General features: G+C 57.7%; 1 protein-coding gene and 1 pseudogene across 1 annotated transcript in view; one reads left to right on the top strand and one right to left on the bottom strand.

Moving 5' to 3' along the window:
• LOC8029309 (hydroxyacid oxidase 1) overlaps positions 1-1,804 on the bottom strand; it is an 89,278-nt gene extending 87,474 nt beyond the window's left edge. The window contains exon 1 of the mRNA XM_040213614.2: positions 1,776-1,804. Coding sequence (XP_040069548.1) covers positions 1,776-1,789 — 14 coding nt within the window. The 5' untranslated portion in view covers positions 1,790-1,804. The remainder of the gene's footprint in view (positions 1-1,775) is intronic.
• Positions 1,805-8,845: 7,041 nt separating this feature from the next.
• LOC120842466 lies at positions 8,846-12,138 on the top strand (annotated as a pseudogene).
• The last annotated feature ends 9,482 nt before the right edge of the window (positions 12,139-21,620 follow it).

Below are 21,620 nucleotides of genomic sequence, written 5' to 3'. Positions count from 1 at the left end.
AAGCAATACACGCCCAAGCTTGCTGCATTGATGCAGAAAACTACCAGGAAAATTTGCGGATTAGAAGCCAGCCCTGCAGCTTCAGTGCATCAGATGTCAGTGGCCGCACATGACGTATGATTACACGACTGCATCAGTCAGTCAAAGTTACTACTCGACCAAACTGTACACCTACGTGCCAGGAGCGTCATCCGACAACATTAATGTTCACAGGTACTACGACTGAACGCCTGACACGAGATTGTCGCAGAAAGAACTCGTTATGGAACCATTTACTAAGAATCAATAATTATGTAATCAAGTGGAAATAAACATATTTGATACACTAACCAGATAAACATATTTCCGCTTGCCTTTACGTTTTGAGAGTCTATACACCAAGAATTGTGTTCACTGCACTTGCAGGTCCTTTTGAGGACACTCGCATCTCTGACCCTTCAATGTTGTCAGAATGACAATTGATGAGGCAATGTCAAATGAAGAAACTAAACGTTTAATGGGGCGAACTTGTGCCCAGAACAAAAAGGGAACAGAAGAAAACAACAGAGCGTCGCGGGCGTCGATGTCGCCGAAACCGCAGGATCGAGCGCCGGGGCGAGACTGACCTTGGCTCGCCACGCGAAGCCCCATGTACACGCGTGGGCTTCTGGAATGGTCGGCGTAAAAGGTTCGACGCGTAGAACATTCTAACCTCTAACCTGTGACTATGCAGTTACCCAGGGCAGAAACAAATTCCTCTAGGCCCTACATCCGACGCATACATTTCGCGTCGACTCTCAGGCATTCCAACGTTCAAACAAAGCTAAGAGAATGCGAAAATTTCATGCTAAAAGCACTCAAAGTTCTATCGATCCTCGAACACATCCCGGAATCTGAGCACCGGTAGCGATACGGCTGTTGCGGTCTCACAGGTGTTAATACTCAGATGATCCAGAGCGATCTTGCGGAAAAAGGGTATAAAGTCTCAGTCCTTCATATTTTCACATTATGCCTGCGTCAGCGAGCGCGAAGAAGCCCGAAGTCGTCGCCGGGAAAGCAGCTGGACATCACGGCTACCGCGCACCGAACAAACTCGCATCCACCAGCTCTGGGCGCTGCCATCTTACCTGTGACGTCGCGGCTCATGGGAGGTCACGTGACGAGTGGTCACATTTGCGTACATCATGGCGGCAACCGGGGGGTTGCCACTTCCGAACTTCCGGTTTATCACTCTAAGCCCCTCTACCTCGTGGGGTGGCATACACTTCGCGCGAATCTGGATTGGCGACTCCGGCGAAATCGACGGCACCTAGCGGTTAGAAGAAAAAGCTGTGGCGGTATGTCCGCTCGCTAGCGTTTCCAAGCAAATCAGATATTCAGAACGCCTGGTGGACCAAAGACGAAACCGTGAAAGGAGGTTCAGAAACACGTGCTAAAAATCGCCAGTAGGCTTTGTTAAAACTTCGATGGGAAGCCTGAAAGGGAGAGAGGGTACTGGAAGCGAGACCATCGGCATGAGCGGAGCGGAGCAAATAGACAGAGTTAGAATAGGGAACACATTTGGGCCCTCCAGCAGCTTAGAGCGTCGGAGAGAGCGCGCAGTGAAGTGCCCCAAGTTGCTTGGGGTACTCGAAGTATTTTGTTCGTAAATATTGTCCATAAGAGTCTGCTGTCGATTTAAACGACGACTAGAAGCCCTTTCATCTGGTAAAACAGAAGAAAGAACCCTTGATCGTTGTTCTGATCGCCGGTAGATGAGGTGATTCGACGCAGCGCACCCTCCAGGTGCACAATACCTCAAGTACGCCATCTGGTTCTCGTTTAGAGTCTGCTCCAGGCCAGCCCCGGAGTTGAAGTAGGCTCCGGAGACAGGGTCCAGCTTGGCCCTTGCGAGACGCTCGATGTCGTCCAAGGTCACCACAATGTCATCCACCTCCGGTGAACTGGGTACTGCCATGTTGGGTTGCGTTCAGACTACTCTCGGTCAGATTGGTCTGTTCCGTTCAGGCTTGGCGTGGTAGGCCGTGGTTAGGTATGATTAAGTTGTATTAACAATGCTTAGTTTCACTTAGATCAAAAGAGTCAAGGCAAGTGCCCGGGTTACGAAAGTACGAAAGAAAGCTTCAAACGCTATATTTTAGAAGACCGAATAAGTGCTCCTTACTGCGAGTGCTGTTTCTGCCCTCTACAGTGGAGTTGCACGCCATCGGTCTGTGAGAGATTTGTGTCAACAGCCGAAGCGCCCAGGTGGTCGGAAAGCAGCTGTATCATTTAGTGCTGCGTAGTGAACCACGTCAAAGACTTTGATTTTATTTATTTTATATCTGACTTGGATCTCTCTAACATGCTTTTCGTTCCCGGACCACCTGCACAGTAGTGTTTCAAAGCATTTGAAAGTGAAATGTTTCAGAAAGCGTTTTTAGTTAGTCTACACACCAACAAGGGTGAAGCTTGCAATTTAAAGTTATTATTATAATACAATTAAATGCAAAGGTGCAAGCGAGCTGGACAAGAATGACGAAAGTAATCCCTGGAGAAGGGGAACAAGAGGGACAAAGGACAAACATAAATCTCCAAACACAGCTTTTCGGTCGCTCACCAGTCACCTAGCTGTGTTTGGAGATTTATGTTTGTCCTTTGTTCCTCTTGTTCCCCTTCTCCAGGGATTACTTTCGTCATTCTTGTCCAGCTCGCTTCCACCTTTGCATTTAATTGTATTATAATAATCCTCCTTTGTGCAGCCCGGATTTGCACAGGCGTCGCCATTCTCCTCCCAGAAGATTATAGAAGATCAACCTGTCACAAAAGCAGCTTCCCTCTCCTCCTTTTACTTGGTGTTCAAATGTGTGCGATGTGACGCCAGTGCAAGGAGCCTATACCGCAAAACAAAAGAAAACAAAAGAAAAAAAATAGATCGTTCGAATATGTTGTCATATGGTAAGTACATAGCCGGTGTATGACGATTGGCCCAAGTGCAAAGTCCTTGTCTGAAATTCCCCTCATCAATAGCCAGGCGCATCTCAATGACCCTGCTTCATATTCATCTCGTCCGAGTCGAAATACCCGTCATCACTGTCCCGCTCTTACATTCCTTTTTGGCACTGTGACCGGCATTATTCCACGCCTTCATCCTTATCTCTTACGGGTCTACTCTGCAGTTGACGTGTGAAGTGAACGGAACGATAAGGGAAGGCTGACAATTGAATATTAAAAGAGCCTTGGGACAAAGACAAGTGACCACTTGGCGAAATCTACAGATCGGAGCTTCAGGCATTAAACGTCACACTCGCCAGCAATGAACTGAGTTTTAATGGAGGTACTTCACATGCAAAGGGACAAAGGTGCGCCCTAGACCATCGCTGCACTAGAAATTGAAGGTCAGTTTTTAATTTTAGGAAGATGGACCATATGTTTGGTAGAACGCATGCCTATACATATTCGCCTAAGATCTTAAATGAGGTGATGCTACAAGTCAGGCATCGCTGTTGCTGATGTCTAATGCGGCCAGACACTGAGAATAAAATCAACAGCATCAATTAACTCGCTTGTGGAAAGGTGCTCTTCAACGTGGACGAGTTTCTTTAGAACGTCGCTAAGGCGGCTTGTAGACTTCAATATATAATCATGCAAATGTTATAAATTGCTTTCTTAAAATAAATAAGTATGCTGAAAGGAAATATTAAATATTATATGGATAATTAAGCAAAAATTCACGACAAATCTTCGAAGAAAAAGAAAGCTATGTTTTTTGCGCAACTTTTTTTTAGACTGAGTAAAACGTATTGAAAAAAAAAAAAAAACTAAACAAAAACTTTTAAACGCACGTTGAGGTTTTGAGCTGTTGACAGAAATCGAGTCGTGGACTACTGTAACTCGGGTTTTTGAAAACTGGGCAAACAGAGCGGGGCAATTGCCGCGGGTCATTTGACGCGGGGCTTTTGACATCGGGTGCTTTCGCGCATCACCCGTAGATAGCGTACCGCCCTTATTCGGAAACTTTCGTGCCCGCGTAATATCCCCGAAAACCTTACTTCGCCGCCGAATACGAGAAATCTTGATCCCGCGAAAATAAAGTATTTTAGAGGAGGTAATAAAAGGACGCGACGTCTTCCATGTGAGTACTTTCTTGTGTTTGGTGCCGCCCTTAACGGTTTGGCACATAATTAACAATAAAAAATTCATAATCTCGATCCTACGTAGAAAGAATTAGGCAGAATGCGGGACGAGAGACTTATTTACGTCACGAGATCTGATGTCACGTCACGTGACGCATGCTGATATTACACACGTGACCGTCGTGCGTCTTGTGACGGGATCAGTGTCGCGTGAGCGCAGGACGCAGTGGACACTGTAACGTCACGTCATACCGTGACGTGACTCCGTAAGAACTTGTTATCACGTCTTCATAATATTTTTCTGTGACGATCTAGAGATAGATCAAACCATCAAATTATTTTGCTTCAATAATCGAACAACGTTGTGCGCCTGGATTTGAACTCTGGAGATCGCAGAATTGTATACTGCCTCGGACTATAAGATGACCTACCTGGGTCGACAAACCAAGCTCCCGGGAGAAATTTAATCGAAACAATACTACCCTTAGGACTTCAAAAACGGAGGCAGTGGTGAATAAAGCTGGATTAATCGTTTCAGCAGCGGTAGGCTGTTCGTCAGTCATAGAAGGAGATTTGTTTTGAACTTCTGTTGTGCAGTGTGATACGGGCACACTACATGGCTCGCAGATATTTTTCGATGTATGCTTCATCTTACTATTTGTATGCATGGTTGCAATAGGTACAGTCGGTAGCCGGTGGCGCTCCGTAGTTAATAAAAGGCAGCAATGCTTTCTGCATGCAGTTAGGAAGAAGAGGAGGCGACATACCGGCTCACGCCAGTCAAACAGCTAACCACAAGTGAAGCCGGAACTGAAGCCGGCAGCCAAACGCAGTGCTTACAGCCAAGGGGGTCTCTCGGGGGATCTCAGACCCCTCCCCCCCCCTCCCCCCCTCCCCCCCTCCCCCCGGGATTTCAATGGGGGTCTGGACCCCTGTGGGCAGTAGGTTAAGGTTCCTATATACTGAAAGGTTGCGCAAACCATTGTCTGAAATGGGGAAGAGAAATTCCTCCTTGCCCATTTCCTGCCCCTCTAAAAAAGTATATTTTCCCTTTAACTTCCCATGATTCTGCGCGATTCGGTCCTCTGCTCTGGACTGGCGCCGCAACCTCGGCAGGCTTCGCTACTGGCGACGTTGCGGCCGCCGACGATGTAGATACTTGAGGCACCGCCATATTTGTCGGCGTCGAGAGGAACAAATGCGGCGGAGCGCGCGCCACCGTCTTCCTTTTACCGGCGCGCTGCCGGCGCGTGGAGCCAGAGTTGCGCGTAGCTCCGTAGCGCCGTCTTTCCTGCACGGCATGTTGATCCCGCTCGTCACGTGACTGAACTCGGCGAATAACGGCGCCGCGCGTTCGAGGTGCGCGGCGCGCTCCTGCGTCGCCTAGGAGAGTCGCTCGGAACTTCAAACCCAACGGACGTGTTCTAAAACCGTCCCGACCCGCCACCTTCCCCCTTAGGGGGAACCGCGCAGTTTCCAAAGTTCGTAAGCTGCGCCATTCCCACCGCCCTCGTGCCTTAAAGAGGCAAGGGCAGGCGCAGCCGGAGGCTCCCCAAAAAGGGACCCCGACGACCCCACTGCCCGAGCGAGGCAGCAGGATGTCCAAGATGGCGGACGAGGCCCAGAAAGGAACAGCCGCTCCCGCCCCGCCCCAGGACTCCCCCGTCGCGCACCACACGCGCCAGAGCCGCCGGTCGCCACCTGGAAAGAGTATCATCAGCTCGTCTTCACCAGGGATGAGAATTTTAAGGCAGCTGGCGGCCGCCAGCCAGAAGAGTTTACTTGGACCCCCCCGGACACCGCGGACAAAGGACAAGCAGCTCCCGCCCCCCTGCCCAAGCACCCCGGGCCTGATCCCGATCGGCCCTATTTTTGCGTCCGAGCCGACATGGCATCTCGCTCCACCGTCCCCCGAACACCCCCCGACAACCACCGCCCGCCCAGGCCAACAGGGGGAGCACACGCCCCCCACCCCTTCTCCCGCGCCCCCGAGCACCCCCAGGACAAGCGGCCAGAACCCCCGGGCCACGCCTCCCCCCCCGCCCCCCAGAGGGACTCGGAGGTAGAACCCCCCGCCGCCCTGGACAGGCAGCCAGAACCCCAGGCTGCCGCCTCCTCCGTCGTGACCCCGAACGCAGGTGCGCGCGGAAAGCCCCACCCCCCCTTCCCCCGTGAGCGAGATACAACGCGGGGCAGCATCAGCCCCAACAGCAAGGCTCCAAGAACACCCGCCCCCCAAAAGGAAGGCCGCCGGGAAAAAGAACACCGACAGAGACAACAACAACAACAGCAGCAGCAGCAACAACAACAACGACGACGACAGCAACAACAACAACGGACCACGCCCCCCCTCCCCCACGCGAAAGAAGCCGGGCGGGGCACCCCCAGCGTTTCCCCCTGCGGCCTCGGGCGCCCCGGAGCGACAGGAGCCCATAACGCCGAACGTCACCAGCGAGCGGCCCCCACTATCCAAAGAGGCCCTACAAAATATCAGCGTGACAACCATCCCCACCAAAAACCGCTTCGCAGGCATGACCGACGACTGCGAGGGCGGAGACGGCGATCAACTTGACGGGACCGTGACCGCCACCCCCGCAACAATCGACCCGGCCGAGCGCCGACGCGGCAAAAACAGCAAACAGCAACGCCCCAAAGCAACTCAGAAACCACCCGCGCGGCCAACCATCCGACCAGGTGAGAGGATCACCGTCCTCGTCCGACCCACCGGGACTAAGGGTCAGTTTAACGTGACAAACAAACTAAAAATCGCGAGGGCTTTAACACTGGCTACCAACGGAAGGGCCCTCGTGACTCGCGTAAATACGCGACGCAACGTGGCCGCTGTCGACCTCGACTCCCCGGAAGCGATCGACATCATGCTCGGAGTGAAAGTCCTGCACAACATCGCAGTGACAACCTACCTGAGCAAACCGACGGCCCAGAGCAGAGGTATTGTCCGCCCCCGTTTCGAGGCGGAGACGGCCGAGGTGGTCGAAGGTATATCCTCGGCTGTCCCAATCCAGCGCACCGACGTCTTTGCGGGGGGGCGCACCATCAGACTCCACTTCGACGGCCCCCGCCCGCACCACGTCGATCTCTGGGGTCTTCGCCTCCCCGTCACGGCGGCGCATCCCCGCCCCATCCAGTGCGGCGCTTGTGGCAGACTGGGACACACTCGAAGAGCCTGCCAAGAGAAGAACCGGTGCCCGTACTGCTGCGGCGCCCACCCCAAGAACATCTGCCGCAGGGACACAACAAGGTGCCCAAACTGCGACGGCGACCATGATGCTTTCGATCGGAGCTGCGTCGCCTATGAGCGAGCCCGGGAGTGGGCGCGGGCCGCCGAGACGAGGAGGCAGGCCGGCGGGCTCCACGGGGCGCGGGGCCCCCGCCGGTGGACTGGGAACATCGCAGAGGGGGATACGCGACGCGGTGAGCCGAACGCGATGCTGGAGCTGGACGATGACTTTCACCGGCTGGACGCCCCGGGCGGCGGCGGAACATCGGCAGACGCCCGTCCTCTGCACCGACCCGCGTGGGGACAGGCACAACAGCAACAGGCCCCCTCTCGCGCCGACCAAGCGCGCCGGGAAGAAACGCACCAAGAGCAGGCGTCGCGGTTGCCAGCTGTTGGGTTGCTGCGCCAACGAACCCCCTCCCACGACGGGGCAGCGAGCTGCGCCGTCACCACCACCGCTGCGCCGGACGGGAGGGAATTCCCCCGCGCACTGCGGGGAAACAAACCAGGCGCATTTCCGCAGGGGCAAAGTGCTCTGCGGGGAGACCACGGCGTTTTCTCGCAGGGGCACGGCGCCCAGCGCGGGGGCAAGCTCCCTGCTCTCCCGAGCGCGCTGCCTCCCCAAGAAGATCACCTGCCCGCCGGCCCGCAGGGCGGCGACTCTGAACTCCGGGTCCTCCTGGAACAACTGACCCGGATTATCTCCGCCCTCGCGCAACATCTGCCACAGCGGTCTCTAAACGGGCTACACCGCGCCTGCTCTGCCATCCTCGCAGACGTCGCACCGAACTCCCATCTCCACACCAACAATGGGGGACAACATTGACGATCCAGGGCCCCCCCACAGAGCGTCCGTTTGCGCCGCGCTGCAGTGGAATTGTAACGGCCTCGGTCGGCGCCTACAAGAGCTTCGCTCGCACCTTAGGGACAAAAAGAACCCCTATGAGGCTCTGGCCCTCCAAGAGCCTAGGTGCTCAGCCGCCCGAGTGTCCGGTTACGTTCCATACTGCAGGACGCCCGCTCGCGTGGGCGACAATCCTAGAGCAATGTTGCTCGTCCGCAGGGGTCTCACGCAGAACAGGCTCGACCTCCCCGACATCCGAGGCCCAGCGGAAATGCTGGCGGTTACGCTGCAGCTCGCGGACGGACCTCTCCATATTGTTTCCGTTTACGTCCCCGGCAACGCCACCTGGGACACCCTTGACCTCTGTGCCCTCCGTGCTCGAGTGGGGCGTGACCGTGCTATCATCTGCGGGGACTTCAACGCCCACTCCGAAGCATGGGGGGACCGCAAAACGAATTCCCGAGGCAGGCGGCTACAGGAAACGCTAGAGAGAGTGGACCTCCTGAACATCACGGGGGGCTTCCCCACCTACGTCGGCCCCGGTGCGGGGGGCAGCGTGATAGATCTGACCCTCGTCACACCGGGCCTGCGACTCTCTGCGCGCCCTCTCCCAGACAGCTGGGGCAGTGACCACCTCCCATCGTGGTGGGCACCCCCAAGAAGGCCCCAATGAAGGTATGCAAAATCACCGACTGGGACCACTACCGGGCACTGATCGCCGAGGGGGCGGCGGCCGGATTGCCCTTCACCTCCCAGCTTATCGAGGACGCCGTGCGAGCAGCGACGAGGACCGTCCAGGTGCCCAGCACCCGCCCCAACCCCGACCTCCTGTGGCTCAAACTCCGCGCCCGCAGAAGGCAGGCCCAGCGCAGCTCATGGCGAACCAGCCACCCTGAAGACATCCTAGCGTACAAGCGTCTCGACGCGGACTTCAGGCGCCATGGGCGACGACTAGCCAGGAGACAGTGGCGTCTCCTGTGCGCCTCCTTCGGGGCCCCAGGAGGGGGAAAACGTGCGTGGAAAATGGTGCGGACGTTGGGCGGCCTCCCGGTCCCGCGCAGCCCCGTACTCTGCTTGGCAGCACACCTACATCTGTCCCCGACCGAGATGGCGAATTTCCTGGCGGACTCGCTCTTCACGGCCCCCACCCCCCCTCCCCCGGGCACGCCCCCTCCCATGTGGTGGATGTTTGAGGCCCCGACGGCCCCCGCCATGCAGGCCCCCGACGCGGACTTCAAACTGCACGAGCTGCGGCACGCGCTGCAGTCCGCCCCGCGCCGACGCACAGCACCAGGCCCCGATGGAATCACCGCCCAAGCCCTCCGGAACCTGGACGAGGGGACCCTGCCACAGCTCCTGGCCTTCTTCAATAACATCTGGCGAACGGCCAGGCTCCCCAGCGAGTGGAGGGAGGCTGTGGCAGTCCCCATCCCCAAGCAAGGCAAGGACCCCAACAACCCAAGCTCATACAGGCCCATCTCTCTGACGTCATGCCTCGGAAAGACAATGGAGAGAATGGTCCTGCGCCGCCTCAACTACCACCTCGAGGCGGCAGGGGCCTTGCCTGAATGCTTCTCGGGGTTCCGGACCAAGCGCTGCACGGCGGACTCCATCGGGGACCTCGTCAGCTCGCTCGAAGAGGCCAAGGCGAGGGGACACTCCGCGGCACTGGTCCTACTCGACATACGCCAGGCCTTTGATGCGCTGCCACACGCTCCGATCATCGACGCCCTGCGGGGGCTCGGGGTCACCGGGCGGCCGCTGGGATTCGTCCAGGCGTTCCTCGGCGGCCGCACGGTGACCGTCAAGGTGGGCAAGGACAAGAGCTCACCGCGGCACCTCACGCGCGGAGTCCCGCAGGGCAGCGTGATCAGCCCACTCCTCTTCACGGCCGGGATGTCATCTGTCCCGGCGGCAGTCCGTGCGGGGGGCACGGCGCGATACCCCGTCAACGTCACTGTCTACGCGGACGACGTCGCGTTGTGGGTGACCGGACAGGGCGGCCGAGAAAGATGGAGGGCTGTGGCCGAGCTTCAAAGGGCGCTGGACAACGTCATCTATCATCTCAGGCAGCTCGGACTCACTGTGTCGGGCGGAAAAACTCGGGCGCTCATCTACGCCCCGCGTCCGGCCTCATTCCGACCGACACTGCTCATCGAGGGGCAACCGATCATCCACGAGCAGAAGGTCACATACCTGGGCCTTGTCCTGGACAGGAGGCTGACGTGGGGGGCGGCGGTGGCGAGCGTAGTCCAAAGAATGCGGCGCCGCATGAACACCCTGCGGTCGCTCGCCGGCAGCACTTGGGGGGCATCCCAGAACATGATGCTCCAACTACATCAGGGACTGGTGCTGTCGGTGGCGCTCTACGCGCTGCCGCTGCTCAGCCTCAACACCTCACAGGCAGCAAACCTCGAGACAGTCCACCGGATCGCACTTAGGATCTGCCTCGGCATATCCAGGTCGGCGGCGTCCCTCCCGACGTACACGGAAGCTGAAGCCAACACCGTCAGCAACCATCTCCAAAAGCGCGCACTTGGGCACCTCATCCGCATTTCCACCTGCGAGTCCGCGGCACCGCTGCTGGCACGCATCGCGGAGAGGCCCGAGTCGCGCTTGGGGCAGCTTCTGTGCGTTTTGGGGGACGTCGCAGGCCCTGCTCCGGCGATCACTCCCCTCCCACCATTGCACTCCGACCCCCATCCACTGACTGTCCACCTCCGAGTCGACGGGATGGGCCCTCGACGGAGGACGGCCGACGTCGTGGCCAAACAGCTGACGGAGGACCACATCGAGCGACACCACCCCGGCTGGGCAAGGGTGTACACCGACGGCTCTGTGCGGCCCAGCGACGGCTCGTCGACGGCGGCTGTCTTTGTGGAGAGGGCAGACCTGGGCGTGGGCGAACGGTTCGCCTTCCACGCCACCAGCACCACCACGGAGCTGGCGGCGATCCTTCTGGAGCTGCGCCTGATCCACTACAAGAGCCGACGCCCGGACAGCTGGCTGCTGCTCTCCGACTCCCAGGCGGCCCTGTCTCAGCTGTACGGGCTCGAGGGGGCATGCCCCCTCGCTCGGGAGATCGCTGGTGAGGCTCTGCTTCTCGGCGGCCTCGGCCACCGCTTGGCGTTCCAGTGGGTCCCGAGCCACTGCGGGATTCCTGGCAACGAGCGCGCGGACGCCCTGGCGGAGCGGGTCCATGACGCCGCCGAGTTCCGGACGTCGGACGTGGGCCCCTTCGCCGACGCCAAGCTTCTTATCGCACGGGAGGCCGCCGCAAACCACCCGGACGAGCGGTACGCGGCCGGGGACCGACCGGCGAAGCCCCCTCGGGGCACGGGCCGTCCAGCCGCCGCGGTCGTCCACAGGATCCGGACGGGGTGCGCCCTGACGCCGGCACGGATGCATCTCCTGCGCAACGAGGCCGACCCGGAATGCCCGACCTGCTGAGAATGGTCGGATTTCGACCACCTCCTCCTGACCTGCCCGGCACACGCTGACGCCCGGGCGGCCATGACAACATCCCTCGCCGCACTGGGGCTGCCCTGCAACACCACAGAACAAATACTGAGACCCAGGGGCGACCGGCGCGGCGAAGACCGCGCGCTCAGGGCCCTACTGACCTTTCTGGAAGAAACCGGGCTCCTGTGGTCCCTCTGAACTTCCTCCGGGCGCCCGCCGACTGCGGAGCGGGGCCCTGACGGCTGTGCTCAGTCGTGCCCTGGACGCTCGCTTTGGCGCGCACCTGCCGCGTGCTCGACGAACGCGCCCGGACTCCGGCGCGGATGGACTAGAGTGGGACCTCCCACCACACGACGTGGTCGCCCCGGACGATTGCTTGATTGCCGGACACCGCGCCGTGCCAGCCTCCAGCGCTGGACCCCCAACTCCCCCCGCCCCCCATCCCCGGCCACCCGGTATTCGATGCAACTAAATTAATCCCCCTCGCGCGTACTCCGACATGCCCGCCCCCCCTCCCCTTCTACAAATCTATTTCTATCTCCCCCCTCCACCCCCAACCTTTCTCCCCACACCCCCCTCCCCCCGAGAGCCAGTGACCAAGCGCCCGGTGCGCAACCACTATTGGCCCTCTCCTCCCCCCCCACCATCTTTCACAACGCTTAGAAGAAGCGTCGCATATGAGCGAGCCCGGGAGTGGGCGCGGGCCGCCGAGGCGAGGAGGCAGGCCGGCGGGCTCCACGGGGCGCGGGGCCCCCGCCGGTGGGCTGGGAACACCGCAGAGGGGGATACGCGACGCGGTGAGCCGAACGCGATGCTGGAGCTGGACGATGACTTTCCCCGGCTGGACGCCCCGGGCGGCGGCGGAACATCGGCAGACGCCCGTCCTCTGCACCGACCCGCGTGGAGACAGGCACAACAGCAACAGGACCCCTCTCGCGCCGACCAAGCGCGCCGGGAAGAAACACACCAAGAGCAGGCGTCGCGGTTGCCAGTTGTTGGGTTGCCGCGCCAACGAACCCCCTCCCACGACGGGGCAGCGAGCTGCGCCGTCACCACCACCGCTGCGCCGGACGGGAGGGAATTCCCCCGCGCACTGCGGGGAAACAAACCAGGCGCTTTTCCGCAGGGGCAAAGTGCTCTGCGGGGAGACCACGGCGTTTTCTCGCAGGGGCACGGCGCCCAGCGCGGGGGCAAGCTCCCTGCTCTCCCGAGCGCGCTGCCTCCCCAAGAAGATCACCTGCCCGCCGGCCCGCAGGGCGGCGACTCTGAACTCCGGGTCCTCCTGGAACAACTGACCCGGATTATCGCCGCCCTCGCGCAACATCTGCCACAGCGGTCTCTAAACGGGCTACACCGCGCCTGCTCTGCCATCCTCGCAGACGTCGCACCGAACTCCCATCTCCACACCAACAATGGGGGACAACATTGACGATCCAGGGCCCCCCCACAGAGCGTCCGTTTGCGCCGTGCTGCAGTGGAATTGTAACGGCCTCGGTCGGCGCCTACAAGAGCTTCGCTCGCACCTTAGGGACAAAAAGAACCCCTATGAGGCTCTGGCCCTCCAAGAGCCTAGGTGCTCAGCCGCCCGAGTGTCCGGTTACGTTCCATACTGCAGCACGCCCGCTCGCGTGGGCGACAATCCTAGAGCAATGTTGCTCGTCCGCAGGGGTCTCACGCAGAACAGGCTCGACCTCCCCGACATCCGAGGCCCAGCGGAAATGGTGGCGGTTACGCTGCAGCTCGCGGACGGACCTCTCCATATCGTTTCCGTTTACGTCCCCGGCAACGCCACCTGGGACACCCTTGACCTCTGTGCCCTCCGTGCTCGAGTGGGGCGTGACCGTGCTATCATCTGCGGGGACTTCAACGCCCACTCCGAAGCATGGGGGGACCGCAAAACGAATTCCCGAGGCAAGCGGCTACAGGAAACGCTAGAGAGAGTGGACCTCCTGAACATCACGGGGGGCTTCCCCACCTACGTCGGCCCCGGTGCGGGGGGCAGCGTGATAGATCTGACCCTCGTCACACCGGGCCTGCGACTCTCTGCGCGCCCTCTCCCAGACAGCTGGGGCAGTGACCACCTCCCCATCGTGGTGGGCACCCCCAAAAAGGCCCCAATGAAGGTATGCAAAATCACCGACTGGGACCACTACCGGGCACTGATCGCCGAGGGGGCGGCGGCCAGATTGCCCTTCACCTCCCAGCTTATCGAGGACGCCGTGCGAGCAGCGACGAGGACCGTCCAGGTGCCCAGCACCCGCCCCAACCCCGACCTCCTGTGGCTCAAACTCCGCGCCCGCAGAAGGCAGGCCCAGCGCCGCTCATGGCGAACCAGCCACCCTGAAGACATCCTAGCGTACAAGCGTCTCGACGCGGACCAGGCGCCATGGGCGACGACTAGCCAGGAGACAGTGGCGTCTCCTGTGCGCCTCCTTCGGGGCCCCAGGAGGGGGAAAACGTGCGTGGAAAATGGTGCGGACGTTGGGCGGCCTCCCGGTCCCGCGCAGCCCCGTGCTCTGCTTGGCAGCACACCTACATCTGTCCCCGACCGAGATGGCGAATTTCCTGGCGGACTCGCTCTTCACGGCCCCCACCCCCCCCTCCCCCGGGCACGCCCCCTCCCATGTGGTGGATGTTTGAGGCCCCGACGGCCCCCGCCATGCAGGCCCCCGACGCGGACTTCAAACTGCACGAGCTGCGGCACGCGCTGCAGTCCGCCCCGCGCCGACGCACAGCACCAGGCCCCGATGGGATCACCGCCCAAGCCCTCCGGAACCTGGACGAGGGGACCCTGCCACAGCTCCTGGCCTTCTTCAACAACATCTGGCGAACGGCCAGGCTCCCCAGCGAGTGGAGGGAGGCTGTGGCAGTCCCCATCCCCAAGCAAGGCAAGGACCCCAACAACCCAAGCTCATACAGGCCCATCTCTCTGACGTCATGCCTCGGAAAGACAATGGAGAGAATGGTCCTGCGCCGCCTCAACTACCACCTCGAGGCGGCAGGGGCCTTGCCTGAATGCTTCTCGGGGTTCCGGACCAAGCGCTGCACGGCGGACTCCATCGGGGACCTCGTCAGCTCGCTCGAAGAGGCCAAGTCGAGGGGACACTCCGCGGCATTGGTCCTACTCGACATACGCCAGGCCTTTGATGCGCTGCCACACGCTCCGATCATCGACGCCCTGCGGAGGCTCGGGGTCACCGGGCGGCCGCTGGGATTCGTCCAGGCGTTCCTCGGCGGCCGCACGGTGACCGTCAAGGTGGGCAAGGACAAGAGCTCACCGCGGCACCTCACGCGCGGAGTCCCGCAGGGCAGCGTGATCAGCCCTCTCCTCTTCTCGGCCGGGATGTCATCTGTCCCGGCGGCAGCCCGTGCGGGGGGCACGGCGCGATACCCCGTCAACGTCGCTGTCTACGCGGACAACGTCGCGTTGTGGGTGACCGGACAGGGCGGCCGAGAAAGATGGAGGGCTGTGGCCGAGCTTCAAAGGGCGCTGGACAACGTCATCTATCATCTCAGGCAGCTCGGACTCACTGTGTCGGGCGGAAAAACTCGGCGCGCTCATCTACGCCCCGCGTCCGGCCTCATTCCGACCGACACTGCTCATCGAGGGGCAACCGATCATCCACGAGGAGAAGGTCATATACCTGGGCCTTGTCCTGGACAGGAGGCTGACGTGGGGGGCAGCGGTGGCGAGCGTAGTCCAAAGAATGCGGCGCCGCATGAACACCCTGCGGTCGCTCGCCGGCAGCACTTGGGGGGCATCCCTGAACATGATGCTCCAACTACATCAGGGACTGGTGCTGTCGGTGGCGCTCTACGCGCTGCCGCTGCTCAGCCTCAACACCTCACAGGCAGCAAACCTCGAGACAGTCCACCGGATCGCACTTAGGACCTGCCTCGGCATATCCAGGTCGGCGGCGTCCATCCCGACGTACACGGAAGCTGGAGCCAACACCGTCAGCAACCATCTCCAAAAGCGCGCACTTGGGCACCTCATCCCCATTTCCACCTGCGAGTCCGCGGCACCGCTGCTGGCACGCATTGCGGAGAGGCCCGAGTCGCGCTTGGGGCAGCTTCTGTGCGTTTTGGGGGACGTCGCAGGCCCTGCACCGGCGGTCACTCCCCTCCCACCATTGCACTCCGACCCCCATCCACTGACTGTCCACCTCCGAGTCGACGGGATGGGCCCTCGACGGAGAACGGCCGACGTCGTGGCCAAACAGCTGACGGAGGACCACATCGAGCGGCACCACCCCGGCTGGGCAAGGGTGTACACCGACGGCTCCGTGCGGCCCAGCGACGGCTCGTCGACGGCGGCTGTCTTTGTGGAGAGGGCAGACCTGGGCGTGGGCGAACGGTTCGCCTTCCACGCCACCAGCACCACCACGGAGCTGGCGGCGATCCTTCTGGCGCTGCGCCTGATCCACTACAAGAGCCGACGCCCGGACAGCTGGCGGCTGCTCTCCGACTCCCAGGCGGCCCTGTCTCAGCTGTACGGGCTCGAGGGGGCATGCCCCCTCGCTCGGGAGATCGCTGGTGAGGCTCTGCTTCTCGGCGGCCTCGGCCACCGCTTGGCGTTCCAGTGGGTCCCGAGCCACTGCGGGATTCCTGGCAACGAGCGCGCGGACGCCCTGGCGGACCGGGTCCATGACGCCGCCGAGTTCCGGACGTCGGACGTGGGCCCCTTCGCCGACGCCAAGCTTCTTATCGCACGGGAGGCCGCCGCAAACCACCCGGACGAGCGGTACGCGGCCGGGGACCGACCGGCGAAGCCCCCTCGGGGCACGGGCCGTCCAGCCGCCGCGGTCGTCCACAGGATCCGGACGGGGTGCGCCCTGACGCCGGCACGGATGCATCTCCTGCGCAACGAGGCCGACCCGGAATGCCCGACCTACGGAGAATGGTCGGATCTCGACCACCTCCTCCTGACCTGCCCGGCACACGCTGACGCCCGGGCGGCCATGACAACATCCCTCGCCGCACTGGGGCTGCCCTGCAACACCACAGAACAAATACTGAGACCCAGGGGCGACCGGCGCGGCAAAGACCGCGCGCTCAGGGCCCTACTGACCTTTCTGGAAGAAACCGGGCTCCTGTGGTCCCTCTGAACTTCCTCCGGGCGCCCGCCGACTGCGGAGCGGGGCCCTGACGGCTGTGCTCAGTCGTGCCCTGGACGCTCGCTTTGGCGCGCACCTGCCGCGTGCTCGACGAACGCGCCCGGACTCCGGCGCGGATGGACTAGAGTGGGACCTCCCACCACACGACGTGGTCGCCCCGGACGATTGCTTGATCGCCGGACACCGCGCCGTGCCAGCCTCCAGCGCTGGACCCCCAACTCCCCCCGCCCCCCATCCCCGGCCACCCGGTATTCGATGCAACTAAATTAATCCCCCTCGCGCGTGCTCCGACATGCCCGCTCCCCCTCCCCTTCTACAAATATATTTCTATCTCCCCCCTCCACCCCCAACCTTTCTCCCCACACCCCCCTCCCCCCGAGAGCCAGTGACCAAGCGCCCGGTGCGCAACCACTATTGGCCCTCTCCTCCCCCCCCCCCCCCCCCCCCCCACCATCTTTCACAACGCTTAGAAGAAGAAACGCAAGGGAGCGTACGACGGGGCGCGTGCAACGTCTACTTTCCTGCACGGCACTTGATCCGGCTCCTCACGTGATCAGATCTCGGCGAATAGCGGCGCGGCGGCACGTGGAAAACAGACGCCCAACCCTGGCTCCCGTACCGCTCATTCACACTGGAAGCGGATCCGCGTTCGCAAACCGGTTGCGAACGGGTTGTATAAAGATCCAGTACAATTTTATTTATTTATTTATTTATTTCCAATACTACTAATCCCATTCGGGATTTTTGTAGGGTGGTACATCATACAGAAATATATGTTTTTTTAATACACATCTGAAGATGATGGTATGCAAGCCTATGTCGACAGGTGCGCTTCCAAGTTACTAAGAAACTGCTCTACACTAGTGGAATGTACAATGTTTCGCGGCAAGTGATTCCATTCGTTGATAGCGCGGGGGAAGAAGGAATATTTGAAGCAATTATTGTGGGTTGGAAGTTCTTCGTAAAGCTTACCATGGTTATATCTTGTTAGCCGTTTACTAGTAGGAGTTAGATAATTTTCTCTGGGGATGTTGAAGTTGCTGTTAGCTAATTCATATAGAAATTTGAGCCTTGCAATTTTCGCCCTTTTTTCTAGTGACAACAGTTCCAATTGCTTACATAACTCGGAGGGGGAATCATGCCAACTATATTTGTTAGATATAAACCTTGCAGCCACTCTTTGTATTCTTTCTAACTTACTAACACCAGAGGCCGTGTATGGTAACCATACGACGTTGGCGTACTCAAGCATAGGGCGGACTAGCGTTTTGTAGGCTAATAATTTCGTCTCAGTTGATCCACTTTTTAAGGTTCTTTTAGAAAATTAAGTTTATTTAGCGCTTTTTGAGTTACAGAGTCTATGTGTAAGTCCCAACGGGGGTCATGGCTTATATGTAGGCCGAGGTACTTGTACTCTGTGACTTTCTCCAGGGGTTTATTGTGTATGTGGTTGGAAAATGATTTTGGTTGCTTTTTGTTAGTTATGGTCATAGATACAGTTTTATCTCAATTTAACATCTGCCAGTAATGACACCATTGTACAATATGTTGAAGTGCATTGTTAAAATTGATTTGATCCTGTTCGTTGTTGATTTGTGAGTAGAGTATACAATCGTCAGCGAAAAGACGGATTTTTACATTAACGTTTTGAACTATGACATTTATGTAAACAAGAAACGGGAAAGGTGCCAGTACCGATCCCTGTGGAACACCAGATGAAACTTTTCCCTTCGACAATGAATGAGCGTCAATTGTCACAAACTGATAGCGATCAGAAAGGTAGTTTCTTATCCAATTAAGTAATTTGCCTGCTTCCAGAATAGTTTCTATCTTCACTGTTTCGGCCGGAAGGTGAAAAAGGATCCAATGAAGCTTCAGCCTCACCTCGGCCTTCTCCGGGTCGATGACGATGCAGCGTCTCCCTTTAGCCTCGAAGGACGCGGCGTCCACCAGCTTCTTCTTGGCCAACGGTGTTTTCAGAGTCACCATCCACACGTGGTTCATCTGAAATGAACCACATGCGGCGACTTCGCCTAGTACTCCCGCTTTTTCGAGTCCAGCTTTAAAATCTTCAATGCGATAAGGCCGCGCCGTAATGTCGGCGTGCAGAAAAAAAGAATTCAGGGCGTGAACGCCCTTGAGCAGGGGAGGCAGTACGATCTTGTATCCTTGGGAGCCTAACTCAGCAGAGATCCCACGGCTATCAGCGGCCGTTACCGCTCCGACGGAGCTCATCGTGATACGTCTTGATAGCTCGGAAGCCAGGCAACGAATCCCCACACGCTAATTCAATCGCCAACCCCAAGATGTTGTTTCGCTTTACTTTACTTATTTTGTAGAAAACAACGATGGGTTGCCAACCCCAACTCCCGCAGCGGCCACTCGAGAAACTGCACGTGACGTCTTTTTGGCTTTAATCGGTCATTTTGGCGCCGAGACAGATACAGCGGAAGAGGTTACAGGGGTGCCACCCCCGTCTCCCCAGCGGACGTGCCGCGTCTTACTACCGAAGTTAAAATGCGCCTAGGTCGCGACACGCTACCTGAAAGCACCGCTGAGCAGTGGCGTAGCCAGGATTTTATTTCGGGAGGGGTTCAACGGTATCCCCCCCCCCCCCCCCCCCCTTCAATGAAGGAGGGTGAGCTCGCCGACACGGACGCTCAGGCAAATATTAGGGAGGGGCTGTTAAGATAAAACGGGTAAGGCTGCATTGTCATTTTTCAAGACGAATACGGGCGGGGTGGCTCATTGTTCTACTGTCGTCGTAATTGCGGCCCACCAACTTTAAAAGCTTCCTCACAGCACAAAACTCCTTCCGCTTTTCGAAGTAGCACTGCAATACCAACGCGTAAAGGCCAGACAAAACACAAAAATGGCTATACTTTCGCAAAAAAAAAAAAAAAAAAAATGACACTGAAAAATTGGAGCAACCGAACACGCACAAACACCAGGGGCCCATACTTAGGGCGAAGGTAATTCTGAACAACCACAAAACCAAAATCTATTATCTATTAAAGGTTTAACAAATTCGTGCTACAGAACCCGATGCCGAAGGAAAGAGAGTGTTATCTTTACTAGGCCGTTTTTATCTTGCAGCGTGGTCCAAAGGCAGCAGCAGCATATCCTCGGGGTAAGGAGAAGTCATCAGTCCGAACTCGTCGTTCCGTCACTCGAAGAAATGACATGACACACCACAAAGAAACTACACGCCGAACGTGGAAAGGAACCTGACTAACCTTGCGCCTGTGCGCAGTGAGAATATGAAGGCTTGTCTCTTCAAGTTTCTGATGTTCTGTGCAACGAAGAGATTAAGCTAATAGTAATAACGAATTGCATCGGATATTTGAAACATTTGACACATTTCTTTATTTCCATCAACGATGGGGGAAAACCAAAGGAAAAAAGCTGCTATTTGCAGCTTGACCGGCCCTTTGGTACCCCTACAAGGCAAGCAACACTAACACAGAAAAAAAAAAAAAAAAAAACAATAGAAGGTATGTTTTAAGTATTATACAATGCAAGAGATATCATTTCTGCCCACTGACATAACATCAATTCCTAATGATGCGATATGATTTAGGAGCTCGGGAAGTGCATGTTTAATTGTTTGACGTCCAAAGTTAGTTCGTGATTGTGGTATATGCCATGGATGTATCTGACGTGTTTGACGAATGGAATCGTGCAAATGAAGGTCCGCAATAGCGAGAAAAGTATCATATTTACCTTTCATGGCAGACTGGAATGTTAATATTAATCGTTGTGGATACATTTTTGAAACGTCAAGTATGGAGTACTTCTCAAACAGTGGCAAGGATGGAGAGGTTGAAGAGACATTAGCTATGGCTCGTAGAGCTTTTTTTTGCAATATTCGAAGCAAGTTTAAGTTCGTTGTGCCGGTAGACCCCCACACTAGGTGCGCGTAGCATAAGATGGGATAGAATAGTGATGTCACCTTGACATACAAAGCAGAAAGCAAGACGGACTTCATCGCATCCGTGAGCGACGATTTTCGCAAAGTCAGGGAGACTTCGCCGAAAATAGGGAAATTTTAGGCGTCCAATGCAAGAGGGACAAACGTGAAGCGCCCGTCTCGCCCTCTGTCCGGAGGCCCTATTTCAGAACGTCCATCGTCTCTCCTCAAGATCCCAGTGGCTCGGCCCTTAACAACGGCGGAAGCTGAGCGCTCGTTCCCTTAACTACGACGGTTGAAAGCACACCTGAGAGCGTCCACTTCCAGTGAGCAACTGCTCGGTCTATACTTCGTTTCAGCTTAATTCCAGACGCAGCCGATGCTACAGGCGTGAACATGTGGCCTCCTGAACAGTGCTTGCACTGCACGAGCGCGCGTGCTTGGCAGGGATGCTGAAAGCCCGGAGCTCGCGCTTGTAGCATCGGCTACGTCTGGACCTAAGCTGAAACGAAGCATAGCGTTTTTGAATGTTCACCGCGACATTAAAGTTCAAGCGGAGGACGTCCGGGATATTTTTTTTCCGTGAACGCAGGCGGCTTCATTTTAATGTGTAGGCGCTTGGCATAAATGAGATGATAAAGAGAACCTGTAAATTGCATTCTAATATAACCAGTCACAGTTACCTTTTTATTCGCGGTAATTTCTAGTCGAAAGCACGTAATTCTGATCACAAAAGGTGTGCGTGAGCGCAGCGCCACCCGTTACTTACAGTTCGATTGTTTTTTTTTTTTGTTTTTTTTTTACAATTCATTTATTGGGGCACTTCTACATTTGAGAAAAAACGCTTGAATTGCGTTCATTTGGCCTTTAGAATAACAGATATCAAAATTATATTTCAATACGACGCGCCGGGGAGTTACAAGAGCAATTTCAAAATATGGCTGAAGCCCCGCCC

Source organism: Ixodes scapularis, unplaced genomic scaffold, assembly GCF_016920785.2.
Source record: "Ixodes scapularis isolate PalLabHiFi unplaced genomic scaffold, ASM1692078v2 PGA_scaffold10__122_contigs__length_95168666, whole genome shotgun sequence".
NCBI classification, from domain to species: Eukaryota; Metazoa; Arthropoda; class Arachnida; order Ixodida; family Ixodidae; genus Ixodes; species Ixodes scapularis.
The sequence above is the reverse complement of the archived record's forward strand: the minus strand, read 5'-3'. Positions and strand labels throughout refer to the sequence as shown.